General features: G+C 41.9%; 1 protein-coding gene across 2 annotated transcripts in view; it reads left to right on the forward strand.

The window, feature by feature from the left end:
- PLA2G4A (phospholipase A2 group IVA) overlaps nt 1–23,517 on the forward strand; it is a 150,518-nt gene that overhangs the window by 96,253 nt on the left and 30,748 nt on the right. For both annotated transcript variants that reach the window (XM_062211524.1, XM_062211525.1), the window contains 5 exons: nt 5,545–5,767; nt 6,404–6,518; nt 15,459–15,596; nt 15,694–15,786; nt 20,853–20,924. In XM_062211524.1, coding sequence (XP_062067508.1) covers nt 5,545–5,767; nt 6,404–6,518; nt 15,459–15,596; nt 15,694–15,786; nt 20,853–20,924 — 641 coding nt within the window. The remainder of the gene's footprint in view (nt 1–5,544; nt 5,768–6,403; nt 6,519–15,458; nt 15,597–15,693; nt 15,787–20,852; nt 20,925–23,517) is intronic.

The raw sequence follows: 23,517 nt of genomic DNA on the forward strand, positions 1-23,517 counted from the left end.
GATGTTTCCTGAGAAGGAGGAAATGTGGTCAGGAGGAGTCATGTTGGCAATCATCTCTTGAAGAGTACAGGTGAGAAAGGAAGAAGTTCAAAGGAAGGAATTCGGAAAGACTTAGAAAAACAAATTACACTTCTGGGTTGTGCAACTTTTCATTCTGCTGATCCGTAACCATGATTTTGCATAAATGAGGTAATGCGGAACTATCTGGAGAAGCCCTAGACCTCCCAGAAAGTTTTGTGTGATCACAAAATAGGACTGTAGCCATGACAGAGCTTCCCCTGTAACTGCCACTACCTTTATGGTAATTATTTCTATAGTGATTTTTGAATGATCCTTGTGATTCATGAAATGTAAGTGTTCACCGAGCTGGAGAGCTGATGTGTATGAACTAAAAGACTCATGAGAGTAGACCTGTGTTCTCTCACTCAGGGCTACCACCATTCTCTTGTATCATCATAAGGGGCTAGGATGCTGACAGCCATTTGTGTATGGCTTGGAACATCTCTGCATGTATAGATAAGAGGACCCAATTCATTAAACTAACTAGAACAAAATTTCAGAAGGAAGACTTCAGTTTAACGAGAATTCTTGGAACATTTAATAAAAATAAGAAATTTTAACCCATGTTGTCAGATAGGAAGTGACAAGCTCATGGATCAAGAGAGACAGGAGAGAAGATATGTTCTTTGGGGTGAGGACTAAGCTTGTCCTGTTCCCTAGTGAATCTCTCCCTCTTGGTGCAGTGCTTGGCTTGCCTGAGGTAATGGTTGTTTAATGACTAAATGAAAATATACATAAACAACTTCATTTTATAGGAAAAATTAATCTAGGGCTTTCTTTGGGGTATCAGGATACTTGCCCCACAAATGTCAACTGTCTTATAAGTCATTCCAAATCTTAATTGCATTACAAGAATCACTCTCAGCATTTTTTAAAGCATGTAAAGTCTGCATGTGTATTCATGTAGACTCTGATTCAGCAAGTCCCGGGGGACTAACACTGGTGTTTTAAAACATCAATCATGTGATTTTGGCATCAAAGACTAAAATGAAAATTTCTTCTTTTCTGGCATGACTTGGCCTTGAAAATTTCACATTTAACCAAAAATACTTTTATGTGGAGAAAATTAAATATCCCATTGTATAAATATGTTGCTATTATTAGAGACAAATATTTCCAGATTTATGGGGAAATAAGCATCCGCTTTTAAAAATTTATTTATTGTAATTTTATTTGAAAGGCAGAGAGAGAAACATATAGAAGTCTTCCATCTACTAGTTCACTCCCCAAACACCCACAACAGGGCTGGGCCAGGTCAAAGCCAGGAGCCTGTAACTCCACCTGAGTCTTTCCCATGAGTGGCTGGGACCCACGCACTTTAGCCATCACCTGCTGCCTCCCAGGGTGCCCATTAGCAGGGAGCTGAGTTGGAAGCTGAGTAGCCAGAACTCAAAATGGACAAATGGACACCTAGATATGGGCTGAAGGGATCCCAAGCAGCAACTTAACCACTGTGCCCAGCAGCCACCTCCAGATACCTACTTTTTTGAACCGTGATTGGTATAATTGAGAATCATCTACTGGTAAAGAGATGGTTAGGCTTAACTATGTAGTGAGAAACTGGATGACAGTTACGTGTTGTAGACAGTTTTAAACTCACAGAAACCAATAATATATGAATCTTGATTGGTGCAACCATGGGAACACAGCAAATAAAGCAATTTATGCTTATAGAGCTCCACAGTAAAAGTAATTATTGCCTACTAATCCGTCTTTGGCTATCACCAAATCCCAGACTGGAGTCTTGGATGTAATTGCAGTGACATCATTGAAAGGCTGTCCAGCCCACACTTGCAAACCCTAAGGAATATGTGTTCGTAAATACCAAATCAAGCAAAAACCATGAACCCAATGCCAGTGCTTCACGTATTCTGCGTCTTCTCTCACTAGGGCCCATATTCCCTAGACAGCTGCTCTTTGAGAGAGGAAGAGAGGGAGAGAAAGGAAAGAGAGAACATGAATGAATACGTTTACCTAAACTTTTAGAGAACAGCAATGCACTGCACATCCTGTATGGAACAAGAAGAGAGGGCTGGGTTGCAAGCCATACACACTTTGGCCCCTTAGAAGAATGACCTCTGAAACTATGGTGTGGAGTCCTAGGTTTTCTTAGATTGTAAGTAAGGAAAACAAAAACAAAAACAAAAACAAAAACAAAGAGCATTCAGATCTTGCTAGAGGCAATCTGTTGGGCAGAGGTACATGTTGCAATCATAGATTGATTTCATTTAAAGACCAGCGAAACAGATGGAGAGGGAATTCATGTAACATAAATCAGATTTGCATAATTATACCATTCTATGAACAGTTAGATATGGCCACTCCCAACAGAATGAGCATATCATTTCCTTTCATCTGACTTTAAAAAAATTATTGTGACTAAGGTGCCTATTGATATTCTTTCATTCTTCTCCTTATGTTGATCTTGTCTCATTATAGAAAGGAATTAATATATCTTGTTATAGAGTAAAGCTTTATTGCATACATTAAGGACAAATTTAAGAAGAGGAAAAATGTAATTATAAATCATATTAAAAATTTCTGATGTTAGGGCCAGTGCTGTGGTATAGTAGGCTAAGCCTCTGCCTGTGGCACTGGCATCCCATATGGACACCGGTTCATGTCCCAACTGCTTCTCTTCCAATCCAGCTCCCAAATACTTGGGACCCTGCACCTGCATGGGAGACCTGGATGAAGCTCCTGGCTCCTAGCTTCTGACTGGCCCAGCTCTGGCCGTTGTGGCCGTTTGGGGAATGAACCAGCTGATGGAAGACCTTTCTGTCTCTTCCTCTCTCTGTAATTCTACCTCTTAAATAAATAAATAAACTCTTTTAAAAAAAGTTTAAAAAATTCTGTTGTTTAGCTTTGGGAGACATGCAACACAGTTTTGGATTTAAGCTTTCTAGAATCCATGGCGAATACAAACTATGTACAGTGGCAGGATACATATTTTTTTTTTAAACAAATTAAGGGCAACCCAGTGACCCATGAATATGGAATTATTCCTGGTAAATGATAGCCAAGAGTTTCTTCTTAGTGTTCCCATAAAGACTGAGCCATATCCTGACTGTTTTCAGAAGTGACTACCTAGTGTGATCATACTTTATTTTCCTGTTTTTATGATGTTCTTAAATATAAGCCAAAGCCATAACATCAGTGTGTGCATTTGTTTAAAAAGCATGACAAGGTCCAGAAAATCACATCTGCATTGGTCTGGGTGAATCATATTGCAGACTTTGAGATAACTATAGGAATGAGTGACTGCATCTTGCATATGTTCTAAGCTGTATTTTTTTAAATAAATATTTGGCGATTAGGCTCGAGTTCAGAGTAAGCTAATTTGATTTACCTTTACTACATGCATGGGAATAGTTATGAAGTCTGTTCATGACCAAAAAAAGCCCTTTAAGGAATTTTTCTCTCTCATTCTTTTTTTATTTTTTTATTTGGTTGAGTTTGTTTTTCATTGCCCCTTCATTACTCTCCTTTTATTTTATTTTATTTATTTTTTTTTTTATTTTTTGACAGGTAGAGTGGACAGTGAGAGAGAGAGACAGAGAGAAAGGTCTTCCTTTGCCATGGGTTCACCTTCCAATGGCCGCCACGGCTGGCGCACTGTGGCCAGCACACCTCACTGATCCGAAGGCAGAAGCCAGGTGCTTCTCCTGGTCTCCCATGGGGTGCAGGGCCCAAGCACTTGGGCCATCCTCCACTGCACTCCTGGGCCACAGAAGAGAGCTGGCCTGGAAGAGGGGCAACCGGGACAGAATACGGTGCCCTGACCGGGACTAGAACCTGGTGTGCTGGCGCTGCAGGCGGAGGATTAGCCTATTGAGCCGCGGCACCAGCCACTCTCCTTTTATTAACCTGGCATTATTCCCAACTCATCTCCCAAAAACTTGGATTCCCAGAAGAAATTGCAATTTATTGTGAAGTAGGAATAGTTTTGTTTCTAATAATTAAAATCTTGTGGCTGGTGTTATGGTGCTTTGTGTGACCCAGCACCTACAACTCCGGCATCTCACATGGGCACTGGGTCATGCCCTGGCTGCTCTACTTCCAATCCAGCCTAGCAAAGCAGTGGAAGAAGGCTCAAATGCTTGTGCCCCTGCCACCCATGTGGGAGACCCAGATGAGACTCCTGGCTTCTGCCTGGCCCACCACTGGCTGTTAGGGCCATTTGGGGAGTGACCCAGTAAATGGAAGATCTCTCTCTCTTTATTTCTCTCTCTTTCTCTCTGTAACTCTGATTTTCAAAATAAATAAGTAAATCTTAAAGAATTAAAATCTTACTTAACAGATTTGAAAAGTAAAGCCTTTCAGAAAAGATGGCAAATCCTGAATTCCAGTGGCTGTCATTAATTGGGGAATAAGAGCATATTATTTAAATTCACCAATCCTTCCTTTTCTCATTTTTAAAATAAAAGAACTGAAAGCTACTGTGCGTCTTCCAGACACCAGCCCAGTGCTAGAACAAAGTGGGAGCTCTCTGGCCCCTGTAGGAAGAGAAACCCTTAGGATAGGCATTTTTATTTGAATCCCAAGGGGAAAAATGTGATGTTTTCTCTTTGCTTAGATGAAGTGGTAGAGCGTTTATATCTTTCATTTAGTTTGTTCCATGAATTCATCAGACTGTGCTAACGTGCACCAATAAGGACCATCTTATTTCAGGACCTGAAGGAGGTCACAGTTTATTGAGGGTGACAGATGAGTAAGCAAGTGATTAATATTCAGTCTGAGACCTATAATGCCAGAAACATTGGTTTGTAGGAAAGGAGGTGACAACTGAATGTCTATGGTCTAGACATCAAGTGCCAAGGCCTTGGTGAGTTCCAGTGCTACCCCAAGTTGCCAAATGGCTGGTGGCTAAGAGTATCCACAAGAAGGCATTTATCTCAGAGCCTTGACCCCTCCCCCAGATTTGGCCTTCAGGGAAGCATGCTGAGAAATTCAGAGGCCTAGAGTTGACAGGGTCTGGGATTTTGTTCTCGTTTGCCAATGGATGACTAAAAAAAAATGGTCAACACAATTAGTCATTCATAGTAGTTGGGACAGTGAATTTTCTACATGAAGGTAATCACAGTGGAAAGTCAGATTAAATTGCTGGACTGGTAATACATCTAGACAAGCCCATTTATTTATATGCCTCTGACGGGTCCCCTGTTTCTCACGGTCTGAGAGAGGTACCCATTCCTGGCAGACCAGATGGAGCAGTCAGCCCCGGAGGAGGCATGGTCCTCGCCTCGTCCAGGCCCTGCGTGGGGAGCCAGTGCTTCCTTCCAGACCTCTCCTCTGCTTTGCATCGTTGTAGGATGCTCCTCTCTGCTCATTGCATTCTTGCTTCAGTTAGGTTAATGTCTCCAGCCAGAGAATGCAGTTAGCCAAACATCCCTCCCTCCTCTGTGTGTCGTCTTGCCTGCTTTCCCGGAGGACTGCTGTGTCAAGCCTTCCACCCTTACTGGTGATGTCTTGTTTTCTCTGCAGGTACATGTCCACCTTGTATTCTCACCCTGATTTTCCAGAGAAAGGGCCACAGGAGATTAATGAAGAGCTAATGAAAAACGTTAGCCACAACCCCCTCTTACTTCTCACACCGCAGAAGGTTAAAAGATATGTCGAGTCTTTATGGAAGAAGAAAAGCTCTGGCCAACCTGTCACCTTTACGGATATCTTTGGGATGTTAATAGGAGAAACGCTAATTCACAATGTAAGTTCTGGTTCAATGTGCCATCCTTTTGAGACAAGTAGACAACAAAAATATCGTCATGTTTTAAATAAAAGGAAGTATGGCTCATTTTGTAAACATCACCGTACTCACTTGTTCACCAGTGTGTCCATGGCAGACACTAGAGCTGCCGCTGCCTTGCCAGAAGGTATAAACTCTTCAACGCTTCAAGCTAAGGTGTCCTAATTGACCGAACTAATATCTGCTTTGATTGGGGGGGGGGGCGGATTTGTATTCCTTTTCTTTGGAAAATTCATATTTTTAGTCTTAACTGCCCATTTCTTCCAAGAATGGTAGTCTTTTGAGATGAGGAGGTGAATGCAACGATATTTTAAAAGTAGAGAAGAGTGGACATTACCTGGAAAGAGTTGGGAAAGGGGGTGGGAGGCGTGGGGCGAGTGCATGTGGCACGTGACCACAGCGTGAGGTTTTGTCTGACGATTAGGCAGAATAGGGTGCAGATAATTCCTCTCTTAGAGCTAGTGTTTAGTCTTTTTATTCAGGACCCAGAGATTTCCGGAAGGAATGACTTCTCTTTAACATAAAACGTGAAGTGTTTTGATTGGAAGTTCTGCTCTACGTGTCTTTCGAGCCATCCCTTTCTGTGCTGTGTTCCAGAGGATGCACACTACCCTGAGCAGCCTGAAGGAAAAAGTCAGCACTGCGCAGTGCCCTCTGCCGCTCTTCACCTGCCTGCATGTCAAGCCCGACGTCTCTGAGCTCATGTTCGCAGGTGCGTCCTCCCTGGATCCACACATTTCCCGGAGCCCGTGGTTTCCAGTGATCTTTAGAGGGAGGGCAGGAACAGGTTTGGGTGCTTGTTTTAACATACTTTCTGTAATGTAAGGAGATTTGAAAATATCAAGCTAGGTGACTTGCCAGTTGTAGAGAACATTCCATGAATGGAGTAACTAATTTATCTTCATGAGGCTGGAGAAATAAAATCGTGGACATAGCCATTGACTCAATTTTACCCACTACTCCATCACTTTAAACAAGCTCATGCTTTTAGGCAATGCATGTTCTTTTACTTGCTGGTTATATTTTTATTAATCGGGTGTGTTTGTCTTTCAAAGTGCTATTCTGGTTTCTCAAGTTCAGCACCTGCAGAATCCCAGTCTGTATTTGTAGCAGCTGATGAAGATGCCTTGCTGGGCGAGGGATCATGGTGACCCTTCTTACTTGGCCTCAGTGCATAGGTGCTGCACAGGTGCACGGTGTGATGCTTCTGCTGGCTCTGCTGGGGCTGACCCTCGGGGCAGGGGCATTGCTGACTCTGGCTGCTGGGACTGGTTCTATCTTTAGGAAAAGTATCTCAGTGAGATCAGTCACACCAGGAGCGTAAGAAAGCTCATCACAAATGGAGTGCAATTAGCAGATTTATATCCAGAATCCTTTTGCAATTTCACTGTATCAGTGTTTTTCTTGACTGATTACTCTCAGGCAAGAATTTTAAATGATTTAAATTCCCTGTTGAACAAGTGTTTATTAATAATGTTCAGAAAGCATGTATCGCATTTGTTAGTTTATTTCATTTGTCCTGCAATCCACCAAGGTTGATATTTTTAGCTCTGCTTCACAAAACAAAAACTAAAACCTCAAAGATTAAGTGATGTGCCTATTACCACACAAAAAAGAATTAGCAATGCTGAGAAGTGGTCCAAAAATCCTTTATTATTTTTGTAGTACAGTGTTGTCTCCTCTGAAGACTGAGCATGTATAGTGGGATGGACTGGACATTGCTGGTGGCCCTCCTCCCCTCTTTTGCATGTTGTCCCCATTCTGTAGTCTGTACAAGAAAGTTAGAGTAATCATTAAAGAAGTTAAGGCAAGGGGCTGGTGCTGTGGAGTAGAGGGTAAAGCCACTGTCTGCGGCTCTGACATCCATATGGGCGCCAGTTTGAGTCCTGGATGCTCCACTTCTGATCCAGCTTCCTGCTGGTGGCCTGGCAAAGCAGTAAAAGTTGGACCAACTTGTTGGGCCGCTGCACCCACGTGGAAGACCCAGAAGAGGCTCCCGGCTTTGGGCTGACCCAGCTCCAGCCGTTGTAGCTACTTGGGGAGTAAACCAGTGGATGGGAGCTCTCCATCTCTCCTTCTTTCTCTCTTTCTCTCTGTAACTCTGCTTTTCAAATAAATAAACAAATAAATCTTAAAAAGGAGAAAAGAAGAAGTTAAGACATGAGAGAAGATAGGAATATTCAGATACACTGCCATCTTGGCCAGATTGTATAACCTGGTTAGCCTCAGTTTTGTCATCAGCTAAATAAGGACAAGACCCTCCTGCAGTGTTTTGTAAGCAATAATAAAAATGAGATAAAGTGTGTAGACTCCTGAAAGCAGTGGCAAGCCCAAACTAAGTTTCCAGTAAGTCTTTTATTTTTCTTAATACCACTGATATATTTTTCTTTTAATATGAAATGATATTATAAACTGTTTAACAATTATAAAGCTAATTTCAATGTTTATTAAAGGCCCTAAGCAGATGTAGTATTACTTATATATCTTAGGTCAAGTTCACAAAGTGCATTCCTTTTTTAAAAATATTTTTATCTTTTTTCATGTTTTTATTTTATTTTTAGTTAGCTTTTAAAATTAGTTTACAATAAAAAGGCTTACTACTTCACTGAATAAGAAGTCCAATCTGCAGCTGGCTCTGTGGCGTAGCATCCTTTATGGACACTGTTTTAAGTCCTGGCTGCTGCACTTCCCATCCAGGTTCCTCGCTAATGAGCCTGGGAAAGCAGTGGGAGATGGCCCAAGTACTTGGGCCCCTGCCACCCAGGTGGGAGACTCTGGAGAGGAAGCTCCTGGCTCCGCATCAGCCCAGTTTCAGCCATTGTGGCCTTTGGGAAGTAAGCCATTTGGGGAGTAGACAATCTCTCTTTCTCTTTCTCTCTCTGTTCTCCTCCCTCCCTCCTTTTAACTGTCTGTCAAATATATAAATAAATTTTAAAAAAAGGTCAGAAACTAGAGAATACAAAAAAAAAAAAAGTTTAACCAGTAAAAAGACCCTAGTTTGTTGGGAATATAGGCAATGGCTGTAAGCAGTAGTTGAATGGAAAAATCACTGTTTCACCCGAAATGACTATTTCACCCATATATAGTAAATTGTAACACAATCACATATCATTAAATTTGTAGTAGTAAAGCTTTCTTAACCATTGGTTTAACAGAGGTATAAAAGAGTTTTAAAAAACTATTTTTGCAGCAATACTGATACACACAGATATTTCTTTCTTTCTTTTTTTTTTTTTTTTTTTTTAGTTTTGGCTCCCACATATAAAGGAGAAAATATGGCATTTGCCTTTCTGGGTCTGGCTTATTTCACTCAGCATCCTCCAATTGCATGCATTTAACTGCAAATTTGTAGCTCAATAATACTCTATTGTGTATACCTACCATATTTTCTTTATCCATTCATCTGATGATGGACACTTTGGTTGATTCTGAATGTTGGCTATTGTAAACAGTGCTGTGTAAACATGGTGGTGCTGGTATCTCTTAGATAATTGTATTCAAGTCTTTTGAGTATTTACCCAGTAGTGGGATTGCTGAATCATATGGGAAATCTGTTTCTAGTTTTTTTTTTTTTTTTTTTTTGACAGGCAGAGTTAGACAGTGAGAGAGAGAGACAGAGAGAAAGGTCTTCCTTTTCATCCCCCAAGTGGCCACTATGGCCAGTGATGTGCGGCCGATCCGAAGCCAGGAGCCAGGTGCTTCCTCCTGGTCTCCCATGTGGGTGCAGGGCCCAAGGATCTGGTCCATCTTCCACTGCCTTCCTGGGCCACAGCAGAGAGCTGGACTGGAAGAGGGGCAACTGGGACAGAATCTGCTGCCCCAACCGGGACTAGAACCCGGGGTGCCGTAGCCACAGGGGGAGGATTAGCCTAGTGAGCCACGGCACCAGCCTCTAGTTTTTTTAAAGACATCTTCACATTGTTTCCCACAGTGGCTGCACTAATTTACATTCCCACCAACAGTGTATAAGTGTCCTTTGTCCACATCCTCACCAGCATTTGCTATTCTCTGTGTTTTGGATTTTAGCCATTCTGAAGTGAGGAGAATAAGAACCACAGCTTTGACTGTGAGGGAGCCTGTAGTGGGGAGGTGCAGCTTCTAGGCTCTGTGGTGTCATTGTTTACTCCCCCGGTAGCTATTCTCTTGTGAGCTCTTGAGTTTTTTTTTTGGAATTGGTTGAAAACTAGCACCATCATGCTTGTCAGATATCTCTGTATGACCAATAAATCCTCTCCCCTGCTCCCTCCTTGAAGTGTCATGATAAGGCCAGAAGAGCACTAGGTTCTGTGTTGGCCCTTCTTTCCTAATCCTAAGCTGAAATATCTCATGCAGATCTTTCAATATCGGATTCTCATTATTCAATTTCAATTCGATTTCAATATCGGATTCTCATTATTAAAAACAAAAGCCATCATATTATTACCCATCAGACCATGTTAAGGAGCTATGAAGGCAATCACCTGCAGTATCCCAGAAAACTACAATAGTTTTATTGCTATTATTAGTATTGTTATCATATCTTCACAGTGGCTACTTTTTGTATTGAACTTCTACTCAGTATTCATTCTCAAGGGGAAACCTGACTCAGAAATGCTAACCACCATGATTTGATCTTTGATCTTTACTCTGTGCACCACAAATATATAGAATTAAGGAAAAAAGAGTAAATGATGGTTTGGTGAGTGAGTGAGTGGGGTTCATCTAGAGTCAGAGGAGCCTGCTTTATCTACAGCTGTGGTCTTTGGACCTTAATGTGTCTGATTTGGGCAGCCACCTGTCTGAGGCCCACACGAAGACGACAGCTCACCATCGACCCTCACTGTCTGCCTTCTGTGTGATCTGAGCTGTGCCCCGCCCCCACTTTTTTTAAAAAAAGATTTATTTATTTATTTGAATGCAGTTACAGAGAGACAGAGGCAGAGAAGTAGAGAGAGAGAGAGGTTTTTCATCTGCTGATTCACTCCCCAGATAGAGCAATGGCTGGAGCTGTGCTGATCTGAAGCCAGGAGCCAGGAGCCAGGGGCCAGGAGGCTCTTCCAGGTCTCCCATGTGGGTCCCAAGGCATCTTCTATGCTCCCAGGCCATGGCAGAGAGCTGGATGGGAAATGGAGCAGCTGGGTCTTGAACCAATGTCCATATGGGATGCCAGCACTGCAAGCGGTGGCTTTACCTGCTACGCCACGGCGCCAGCCCCCTGTGTCCTCCCTTAGTCGCATGGGTCTTGTATCCAGATGAACATTTTCAGGTGCATCTTATGTGAGTTTTAGTAGCTTTATCTGAGTTATTGAGGGAAAAAAAAAAGAATGGAGACATATCTATACTTATTCCTTCTGAAGATTCTTAGTTTGAAAATGGTTATATAGAGAAAAACATTCACATAATCTCTGAAATATCAGAGATATACTTAAAATATCAAAGAGCCAAATTAACTTCTGGAAGTCTTATCAACAACTGGACTTCAATACCACAGAATGTTTCTCTTCTCCTGTAGGATAATTTTAAACACCTTTTCCTTTTGGAAAATTTTCAAAAAATAAACATCAGTGTTTCAATTGCTAAGTACTTCTGGCTCCTCCACTCTACTACATTGCTGGGAGGATTTAAAACTTTCATTTAAAAATGTCCATTGCTGAATAAATTGTGTTTACTGAGCATGACTTATGGTTGTGGACTCTGCATCATGCTAAATTCTTTGGCAGGAATGATAGCAGTAAAACATAGTACTTTTCAAGAAAGTTACAATCCCACTTAAAGAGAGAAAAATGAAACATGGTAAATTACTATCACACACCTAGAATATTATTATTTGATAAGGTATTTATACCTGGTAAGGGTAATAGAGAGATTTAGTACAACTCCAATAAAGACTTTTTAGGGGTGATAGGATTTAAGTTCAAGGTGAGCTTGGAAGACTCTATCAAGTGGGGGTTAAAATCCATCTTTCTGGGCCGGTGCCGTGGCTTAACAGGCTAATCCTCCGCCTTGCGGTGCCGGCACACCGGGTTCTAGTCCCGGTCGGGGCACCGATCCTGTCCCGGTTGCCCCTCTTCCAGGCCAGCTCTCTGCTGTGGCCAGGGAGTGCAGTGGAGGATGGCCCAAGTGCTTGGGCCCTGCACCCCATGGGAGACCAGGATAAGCCCCTGGCTCCTGCCATCGGAACAGCGCAGTGCGCCAGCCACAGCGCGCCTACCGTGGCGGCCATTGGAGAGCGAACCAATGGCAAAGGAAGACCTTTCTCTCTGTCTCCCTCTACTGTCCACTCTGCCTGTCAAAAATTAAAAAAAAAAAAAAAAAATCCATCTTTCTGTGAAATGTTACAAAAAATGTTCACAGGAAACTTTTGTTTCCTGTTTGTTTTGTAAATCACTAAAAAACAACCAGCCCAGGAATTGTGCACACATTGGTGAAGAATAAGGGGTATATTTGGGTAAAACCTTAGCGCTAAGCTATGGAAAGATTTGAATTCCAGGCAGAAATTGTTTTACTTAATTTTGTTGATAATGGAAAATATCTAATGCCTTGTGGCAGAGCAATAAAATGATTTGATCAGCACTATTGAAAAAAGTACTTTGATGACTCATGGTGTCTGGCTAGGGAAAGCAACTGAAAGCAGGGATGTGTCTGTCCTTTTGCAATGAGGTCTGGGAGTAGGGAGACACTGATAAGGAAGTAAAAGAGCAGATGGATCTGAAGGACCTAGAAGTCACTGGTGGGGAGGTAATGACCGGTTTGATGGAGTAAAACAGTGGTTTCAGAAAAAGAAAGCAAAAAGCCAAATGACCTGTCTGGGTTGTGAGAGTGTGGTTTACAGAAGTAGGGGTCTGGGCCAGGAGGGGCAGTGCGGTGGAAGGTGATGACAGTACCCTGTAAGTGCCGCACAGGAAGTGGGCCGTGAGTGATGGACGTGCAGGAGAAAGGTTTCAGCTGAAACGTGTGAGTCAGCCACGGGACAGCAGGAGCTGCGTCCTCCCCTCTTCTGTGAGTGGACCATGTAGCTGAGCTCTTGAGAGTCTCCCTAGTTGCTATGTGCACAGACACAGCAGTGATGAAGAAGTGGTCACTATAAAAATTGGCCCTAGGTGGCATTATGTTCCAGGTCCCAAGATAGGTGTGGAATTCAGAGATAACAACTATGTGTCCTGACACAGGAATTTTCCTAATAGCTGCTGACTCATGGCTAGTCATAGCTCACTAACTCCACATAAATCATTATAAAGCACATCACTTTCTGAGCATGGTTATATGTGCCATTTGCTATAATTGAAAATGAACTGTAGTATTATCTTGTCACAAGTGTGATTTTTAACTTCCTTCATAAAGCATGGTTATGAGAAGAGTGCTCCCTCATTTCAACAGTGGTTACTCTCTAAATGAGTTCAGATCAAGTTTTACCACCAAATGAATAACAAAAAAAGCATGTGAATTCTGTTTTTATTTGGGTTTCAGATTGTTGTAAAAGAGGTTATGGATCTATTATAATTTCTCAAAGAAACAAGATGAACCAAGAGTAGGACAAAGCGTTTTGTGTTGGGTGAGTGAGGTGATATGGGACTTTATAGAGGGCTATCTGCAAAGACCTTGGAGTGACGCTCAAGGAGGAGCAAGTAGGCAATGCAAGGATGAGGCACTGAAGTGGAACTGAGTTAAGCCCCTGTGAGGAGCCCCAAGGAGGCCCGTGTTCTCAAGTAGAATAAGCAAGGCAGAATGACGGGAAGGGGCTGCGGAGACGTGGGCACGTGGGGTGAGTCCACGCCATCCTGGAGCCTGGAGTTCCATTGTATTGAGAAGTCATTGGAAACACATTGGTGTTCTGTGGGTTTTGTTTTAAAAAACATAAGCAGTGGCAAGAAGAGTAGTAGGGGAACTGAGTGGAGGCATTTTAGGAGGCGAATGTGGAGGAGTGGAGCAGAGAGCAGGGCAGCTGTACGGGTCTGGTTGTGACCGGGTCCTAACCACACTGACGGATACAGCCTATAACACTTGTTTTTGGGGATGTGAGCTGTAAGGGAGGAGAGCCTTCCTTGGGTAATCCTGAAGTGTTAACTGTGGTAGGAAAGATAATACCATTTTCCAAGAAACAAAAGACTGAAGGGGCTCAAGTGTTGAAATGGGAGTCAGAAACCAGGAGTTCTCTTTGGACCGCTTAGGGCTCAGCTGGTTTAGATTCGGAAGGTTTAGATACAGTTGTACCCAGGAGGATACATGACATACAATGGCAGCTGCCATTTTAGTGAATGATTGTAATACAGGCTGCCTTCTTCTAAGTTGCTTACATTTCTTGCTGAATTGGGTCCTTCAGACAACCCTACAAACTACCTACCTACTGGTTCCACTCACACTATAGGTTAGGGAATGAAGACACCTAAAGTGTGATGTATCCAAGTTTGGAAGTAAGCTTACTGAGTGGCAGAATGGGTTTGAATCCAGACACCGCTTGGACTATGCCCTTTTGGCCATGTGTTTATAAGACCTCCAGCATAAAAACTTTTTTTCTTGTGTGAACTTGTGAGCTAGAATTAGTGGTTAGTACACAAAATAAGTGAAAATGAAGAAAATGTTGTTTTTACCATTTTTATAGACTTGTGCTTTCAGAGAGTCTTTAATTTCTCCTACCTCCTTCAGTTTCCCATTATTTAGAATTAAAATGGACTTTATAAAAGGTGTCTGAGTTTTTAAATGGGCAAGGATATTCAATTCATGCAAATTAGAATGGATCATTTTGTGTCCTCTCATCTCATTTAGTGTTTAGCTTTTCTCCTGACTTCTATACAGTGCCAAGAATGTCAGTACCTGGTTATGTTTTTTTATTTATTTATTTATTTTTATTTTTATTTTTTATTTTTTTGACAGGCAGAGTGGACAGTGAGAGAGAGAGAGACAGAGAGAAAAGTCTTCCTTTTGCCATTGGTTCACCCTCCAATGGCCGCCGCGGTTGGTGCGCTGCGGCCGGCGCACAGCGCTGATCCGATGGCAGGAGCCAGGGGCTTATCCTGGTCTCCCATGGGGTGCAGGACCCAAGCACTTGGGCCATCCTCCACTGCACTCCCTGGCCACAGCAGAGAGCTGGCCTGGAAGAGGGGCAACCGGAACAGGATCGGTGCCCCGACCGGGGTGCCTAGGATTAGCCTAGTGAGCCGCGGCGCTGGCCGGTTATGTTTTTATTTAAATTTTTTATTTTGTGTTTTCTAAAATATTTTCTAAATATTATTTTCTAAAATATTAAAGTTAGAGATAGACTGAGAGGTAGAGTTAGCTAGCTAGAGATATCTTTCATTCACTAGTTTATTCCCCAAATGCTCGCAAGAGTTGGGGTTGGGCATGGTCAAAGCCAAGAGCCCAGGCATCAGTCTGGGTCTCCCATGTGGTTAGAAGGGGCCCAAGTATCTGATTCATCATCTGCTTCCTAGGGTTTGCATTAGCAGGAAACTGAATCTGAAGTGGAGAGCCTGGGACTCTAGTCAGGCACTGGGAATATAGGATATGGTCATTCCAAGCAGCAACTTAACCGCTGTGCTAAATGTCCACCCCTTGTTTGTGTATTCTAAATAAATGAATGAGAGTAATCATGACGTTGTTGAAGTGCTCATTAACTGTGTACATCTCTATAGCATTTTCCTGTTAATGGAATGCCTTATGTTTCAAATGCTTTCAGATTGGGTTGAATTTAGTCCATATGAGATTGGCATGGCTAAATACGGTACTTTCATGGCTCCTGACTTATTTGGAAGCAAATTTTTTATGGGAACAGTTGTGAAAAAGTATGAAGAAAACCCCTTGCATTTCTTAATGGGTAAGTGATCAAAACCAATCATTAATTTGTTTGACTATTTTAAAACCTGATACATTTTGAATAACTCTCTGTACTCTCTGTGTATGGTTTATTTCAGGTGTCTGGGGAAGTGCCTTTTCTATATTGTTTAACAGAGTCTTGGGAGTGTCTGGTTCACATAATAAAGGTTCCACAATGGAGGAAGAACTAGGTATTGTAAAAATGTGCTTACATGTATAAAAATTATGCTACATTGATATATTTTATAGAGAGAATATTCAGTCTTCATAAAGATTTTAATTATTTAAAATTTATCAACAATTTGCTTGAGTCCACTTAAATATTTCCTAGAAATCATATGTAAGTTACTTCATAAGTGTTACTGTGATGCTGAGAGTGTAGAATTCATAAAAACCATTAGTTCTTAAGAATAATTTATATTGGGGCCTCTCCATTCATTTGCCTTGTTATACTTCTTAGCATATTATTTTTGTTATATAGTTTTATTTTTATTAAACAAGGGTAGCTTCTTAAAGATAAGCTCCATCAACAGTTGAACAAAGTGTGACACTGAAAGATAAATTCATGCTTGTCACAGTTTATTTACCCCTCAGTTCTAGCTCAGTAGAATTCTACCAGCACTGTGTATTTAATTTATACTACAAAGAATGGAAAAAATTCAATCACTGCTAGTAAACTAAAATTAATGATTTTCTTTGAATATGACTCATTAGCTCATAATAAAAATGATATTTACATAAAACTTTACAAAAATAAATACCCTCAAGTGAGGACTGGTGGTTTTTATTCATTATTACACCATAGAAACATATTTTCTTACATGAAAATTTGACTGAAAGCAAACAAAATGAAACATACATTCAGCATCTCCCCAAATCCTTGCTGTCTGTATCCCAGTCAACACTAAGTATCGTTATGGCTCTTTTGATTGATGGTAGAGAAAAGCCATGGAATGCTAGATAAGAACTTGGGCCAGACCAGCAAGGACCAGGCACAGGTAGCCTTTGGGCAATCAGTAAGACTCTACTTCCTTGTCTCCGTTTGTGAAGTAACACAGTTCTGTTTGAGAACAGAGAAGATAACAGAAAGACAGGAATGGCTTTCTCCATAGTCAGTTCCTGTGAGAGAGCACATTGATGCAGAAAGCTTGCTGCAGGATTTGAACATTCTGTCATGGGCAGGGGCTGTTGATGTAATGAAGGTTTCTATGCAGAAGAGAAGGCATTAATTAGAGCACCAGAAGATGGTTTATAAGCAGCATTAGCGCTCCTCTTGTAAGGATGTTTTTGTTATTTGGTATTGATATTTGTATTTGGTGCAGTGAACTTCTACAGTCCTTAATATTTTCCTCAAAAGTTTCATTTGTATTTTTGAATAGTTCTTGGTAAGTGAAGGAAAAGTAATCTTATGATTTCATTTGAGCCAAATGTTAAAAATAAATAAATAAAAGCAAACAAAAAAGGCACTTTGTGCTCGAGCTCTCTCCTGTCCCCCCAGCATCACTCTGCCACGGTAGGTGCACTTTTGAGCCCACCGTACCCTGTGATTGGAGGTCACTGCAAGGCCAAGAGTGAAATGGTGACATGGTCTGACCCGGTTTATTTAAACGAGCACTGCAGGCAGGGCAGATGAATGTCCCACTCTCAACTGCAGTGTTTTCAGAAATATCTAACTCTTCTACATGACTGTGAAAATTTCAGGGGACAAAAAGAGTAAACATTAAAAAAAGAAGAAGAGCCACATGTTAGGAGGCCCTCTCCCTGTGCTGCTTCTCTGTGAATAATCCAGATAACTCAGGGTTTGTTGTGTTTTTCTCCCAAGGCAGGAAGAGAGTAGGACTGAAATCACACATCTGCAGGTTGGCGAGACAATGGCTAAAGGCCAAGGGAAAGTTGGAGGGTTTTGCTAAACGGTTTTGAGAAGCCTCTTTGTGGAGAAGTTCCCCTTGAGGCCGGCAGTCTGGCAGCTGCTGTCCCTGTGCTGTGTCAGATGGAGGGACTTCCAGAAGTGAGAGCCACTGAGGTGACATGAGTCAGCAGGATGCCTGTCCCCTTGGATGGAGTCAGGGAACCAGAGCGGACCCAGGGGACCTGAGCCCTGCTGGGAGACTCGGCTCTGGGGGACTGTCCCTCCTCTGGCTGAGCGAGGTCCACGACCGCTCTTCAGAGGGGGCTTGTTTCCCGGCTTGTTTCTCCCTTCTGAAAAAGGACTTTGAGGTACATTGAGCCTCACTGAGGTAACTCTAAATGAAATCATTTTTCAAGGAGTTTTCGATGTGAGCAATTTATGCTCTTGAAAAGATGAAGCTGTGTATTATAAACGGTAGAGATCCCAAATGTATGTGCTCAGAGCCTGAAGCAGGCCGTATCAGGACAACTTCCCCACAGAGAAGATAATATTTTAGTGAATCATCTCTCAAAGCAGAGTATCCATTATGACCAAAACAAAAAGAAGAAAATACTTAAGAAAAGAAGAGAAAATACATGTAGAACCAGAAACATACGTAAGGTATATAATGCCCAGAGTGGGTCATCTCCTAATACCTCTCCTCTTCTACACAACAAACTTGTTGTTGTAGTTATGAATGAAATGAATAATAGTAATAGCCTGTGAACATTTGATTGTATTGAATCTCATAGTTAACATCATGCCATTAGAATTTATTATGGGGCTGGCATTGTGGTGTAGCCCGTTAAGCCACCACTTGTCATGCTGGTATCCCATATAGGAGTCCTGGCTGCTCCACTTCCTATCCAACTCCCTGCTAATGTTCCTGATAAGGCAGCAGATTATGGACCATGTGACTGGACCCTTGATACTCATGTGGGATACCCAGATGGAATTCCATACTCCTGACTTTAGCTTGGCCCAGTCCCAGCTGTTAGAGCCATCTGGGGGGTAAAACAGTAGATAGAAGATCTTTTTCTCTTGTCTCTCTCTTTCTCCCTCTGTCACTCTGCCTTTCAAACTAATAAACTAAGTCTTTTTATAAAAAAAATTAAAAATACAAAAGGTTGTCATTGTGGCATAGCTGGTAAAGCTGCCACCTGCAATCCCATATGAGTAACAGTTTGAGTCCTGTCTGCTCCACTTCTGATCCAGCTCCCTGCTAATGTGCCTGGGAAAGCAGCAGAGGATGGCCCAAGTGCTTGGGACCCTGCACCCATGTAAGAGACCTGAAAAAAGCTCCTGGCCCATGGCTTCGGACTAGCCCAGCTCTAGCTGTTGTGGCCATTTGGGGAGTGAACCAATGGATGGAAGACCTCTCTCTCTCTCTCTCTTTTTTTTTTTTTTTTTTGCACAGGCAGAGTGGATAGTGAGAGAGAGACAGAGAGAAAGGTCTTCCTTTTTGCCGTTGGTTCACCCTCCAATGGCTGCCGCGGCTGGTGCGCTGCCGGCGCACCGCGCTGTTCCGATGGCAGGAGCCAGGTGCTTCTCCTGGTCTCCCATGGGGTGCAGGGCCCAAGGACTTGGGCCATCCTCCACTGCACTCCCTGGCCACAGCAGAGAGCTGGCCTGGAAGAGGGGCAACCGGGACAGGATCGGTGCCCCGACCGGGACTAGAACCTGGTGTGCCGGCGCTGCAAGGCGGAGGATTAGCCTAGTGAGCCGCGGCGCCGGCCAAGACCTCTCTTTTTGTCTCTCCATCTCTCTCTGTAACTCTGCCTTTTAAATAAATAATCTTCAACAAACAAACAAAAACACAAGCTGCAGAGTTATAGAGAAAGGAAGAGACAGATCATCTATCCGTTGGTTAATGGACCAAATGGCCATAATGGCCAGAGCTAAGCTGCGCCGAAGCCAGGAGCCAGGAACTTCATCCAGGCCTCCCAGTTGGGTGTTACAGGCCCAACACTTGGTCCATTTTCTGCAGCTTTTCCAGGTGCATTAGCAGGGAGCTGGATTGGAGGTGGAACAGCTGGGACATGAGCTAGCACACATATGAGATGCCAGTGTTGCAGGTAGTATCTTAACCACTACACCACAATGCCAGCCCTAGCTATTTTATTTTTTAAAAGATTTTATTAGCCTTTCCATTGATCATTTGTGTACTTACCATTTATGTGAGTATAATAAAAATATACAGAGTATTATAAGGAACTCAAACATTGTACCCATGCTTCCCTGAGATTGAAACCTCCAAAATGGTTCTGTCGATGAAATTTGAGAATTTGGTGTTAGTTTCTATTTTTTTTAAAGATTTTATTTATTAATTTGGAAAGTAGAGTTATAGACAGTGAGAGGAAGAGACTGAGAGAAAGGTCTTCCATGTTCTGGTTCACTACCCAAGTGGCTGCAATGGCAGGAGCTGAGCTGATCCGAAGCCAGGAGATTCTTCCAGGTCTCCCATGCAGATGCAGGGGCCAAGCACTTGGGCCATCCTCTACTGTTTTCCCAGGCCACATCAGAGAGCTGGATTGGAAGAGGAGCAGCCAGAACTCATATAGGTGCTCATATAGGATGCCGGTGCCGCAGATGGAGGATTAAACTATTGCACCACAGCTCCGGCGCCCTGGAGTTAATTTCTTGAAATTAAAAAGGAAATTCTAGTGACTAATGGAAGGGGGAAAAGTCACTATTGAGAGAGGATATATACAGCTGTCTGAAGAAAGTTTGACTTCTGTGATTAGGACAAACAGTAATTATGACAATGATTTGCTTACCCTACAATTTAGACACACTTTCCTTGAAAAAAAAAAAAAAACAACTTATGCTAGATTTTGCTACTGTATTTTGAAAAATAAAAAGATTCATGGTTGCTATTTTCATTTTTATGGCTGATCTCTTGCTAGGTCCTTGATTCCAAATGGTGCATTTCAATAGGCAGATTTCAGTGTTGTTAAAAATCAAAAAGTGATTTATATCAGTATATTTTTTCATTTTGAAGAATCTGTTCTTCACATTCTGAAATATTTAATAGAAGAAAAATGTGTGTTTTTTGATGTGTTAAGGAACTTGCTATAATTAGGTTGTTTTTCTTGTCAGAATTAATATAGACAAATAAAATTCTCCCCCTTTAAATTAAGAATGAATGTATTAAATGAATTTATTTTTCATGTCCTGGGAAATTTGTTTTCCAGTGAGAAATGTGAAAACACTAGTAGATTAATCAATCTAGATATATTTAATTGATTTACATTCATACTGGTAGCTCCAACCCACCTCATTCTGCATTACTTTTTCATAGTAAATTCAGTTATGAGTTTTGACATCTGAGATGCTTCAATTTTTCTTTGTTTTGTTTTGTTTCCACAGAAAATATAACAGCAAAGCATATTGTGAGTAATGACAGCTCGGATAGTGATGATGAATCACCAGAACCCAAAGGTAAGGCAACCGGAAACTTCTCTGGCCGAGATCCATGAGGAGCGGAGTGAACGCTCACGTGGTTCCCTGGACTTGCTAACAGTCGTCTCTGACAGCGCCGAATGGCTTGGGCTGTGGCTTTCCACTGAGAGGGGATTGAGCATGGCATGAGCAACGAGAGAGGCAGCAGCTCTATCTCCCTTCCATCCTTCCTGTTTATTCCTTCACAGATATCTCAGTGGAAGAGAAGATCTGAGATGATGGTTACTCGAAGCTCTGTCTGAATAAGGACGTTGGGCTTCCCTGCATGGACATTGTGATTTGGGAATGTGTTTAGATGGCTTTAAAGATTAAAATTTCATCTTTAAAATCTTCCTATTAAGAAATGTGTGAAAAAACATATTCTCACTTCATTCCCGAGCCTATGCTGCGGCCAATCCTCCACCTCGTTGGGAGTGATTAGAGATGAAGTGGGGTAAACTGATCAAGAACAAGCTTCCTATCTTATTTGTTAGAATAAATGAGCCCTGTCCATCCTAACAAGGCAGTTCTGAGTGGCATGCGTCACCACAGTCAGCTATGGATTTGTGTCAGGGATTAGGTGGGTGCCAGTCATATTTATTGGAGAAGTTATGCGATGAAATGGAGAGATCTTACATCTGGCACAGTATTTTGACATTATAAAACATTTATAAAAATGTTCCCAGGAGTTAAATGAAATAAGACATAAACAAACAAAACGAAGACTTTATAACAGCTGGGTGGACATGCCCTATTAACGGTTTGAATACAATCATCTAGATTTTAGAAAATATTAAATGCTTTCATATCTAAAACCTAGTGAGTTGCCCAAGGCATAGGATTGATATTGGAAGAGCCTGTCTTGTCTTTGCATAATTATCAGTAAAAGTAAAATTCTGTTTTCATAGTTGGACTGTCAGTCCCTGGTAAAATGAGTTTGTTTGTACAAGTTAAAGAAAATGAGACTTCCCTGGGGAATGCTGCTGCACAGGGCTGCAGGTCGGCCAGTGTGCAGCATTGTGTGAGCTTTGTGAAGGCCAAGGCTCGTCCTGATGACATGGAGCAGCCGCAGAAGGACCCTGCTGTGGAGGAAGCCGAGTCTTAGGTTGGCTCCTTCACTTAAAAAAAAGTTTAAACATTTTTTGAGTTGTTCAAGTTCATTTTATTTTGAGTTTTTATGAAGGAAGCTAGCTGGTGCTAAGGGAACAGATATCATGGACTTCTCCCTTCTACTGACTCTGTATTGGTATAAGATCTAGTGAGTAAGTAGGGTAATGGTTTGTCAGTTAGGAAAACTGCTACAGATGGTCAGTACACTTGGTGGCCTCCGCAGTACTGGCTGATTCTTAAGGCTGAGATGTTCAAGGACCCCTTGAATGTGCTTGTCTTTCTTTTATTATCAGCTAGATTGGAGTTTGATATTTAGGATGTTTTGGAGGCTTTCTTACTAGATCTCAATAGAGCTAGTAGAGTTTTTTTTTTTTTTTTAAAGACCAACTATAAGTTCAAAGAAAAATTAAGCAGAAAATACAGTTTCCTTATGTCCCCTGCCCTCTGTCTCCCAACACACAGTCTCCTATACTAGAAATATCCCCATCCAGTGTGGCACATTTGTTGGCATCAGTGAGCCTATACTGATACATCATCATTGCCATAGTTGGCATGAAGCTTCCCTCTTTGTGTTGACTATTCCAAAGTTTGGAAAATGCATAATGACTTGTGTCCACCATTGCAACACTCAGTAGAATAGTTTCCTGACCTTGTAGTCCTCTGTGCCCCCCACTCACTCCCTCTTCCCCACCCTCTGGTAAGCACGCATCTTTATTGTCTCAGTAGTTTTGCATTTTCCAGAATATAGTATCCTGGAGTTGGAGTCATACAATATGTACCCTTTTCAAGTTGGTTTGATTCATCTGGTAATATGCATTTAAGTTTTCTCTATGTAGTTTCACAGCTAGATGGCTTATTTATTTTTAGCATGCAATGATATTGTATTATCTGGATGTGCCACAGGTTGCTTATTTATCCATTTGTCAATTGAGAACATTTTGATGTCAAGTTTTGGCAGATACCAAAAACTGTTGTAACCATCTGTGTTCAGGTTTTTTTGTAGACATAATTCTTCGGTTAATGTGGGTATATAACAAGGAGCAGAATTGCTATACCATATGTTAATAGTATATTTAGTTTTGCAAGAACCTTCTAAACTGTCTCCTAACATGGCTGCGCCTTTTTGTATCCTTCCCCCAAGATCCATCCCCCACCCCCACCTTCAGCAATGAATCAGGCTTCCTGTTGGTGTTGCCAGCAAAGTAGATTTTGGTATTTTTTTTAAGATTTGTTTGTTTGTTTATTTATTTATTTGAAAGACTAAATTAAAGAGAGAAAAAGAGGGAGAGACAGAGCCAGAGAGAGAAATCTTCTGTTGATTTCACTCCCCAGATGGTCACAACAGGTGGGGCTAGGCCAGGCTGGGCCAGGCTGGAGCCAGGAGCCGGAGTCAAGAGCTTCTTCCAGGTCTCCTGCGTGGGTGCAAGGGGCCAAGTACTCGGGACATCTTCCACTGCTTTACCAGATACATTATCAAGGAGCT

Source organism: Lepus europaeus, chromosome 14 (assembly GCF_033115175.1).
Source record: "Lepus europaeus isolate LE1 chromosome 14, mLepTim1.pri, whole genome shotgun sequence".
Taxonomy (NCBI): Eukaryota; Metazoa; Chordata; class Mammalia; order Lagomorpha; family Leporidae; genus Lepus; species Lepus europaeus.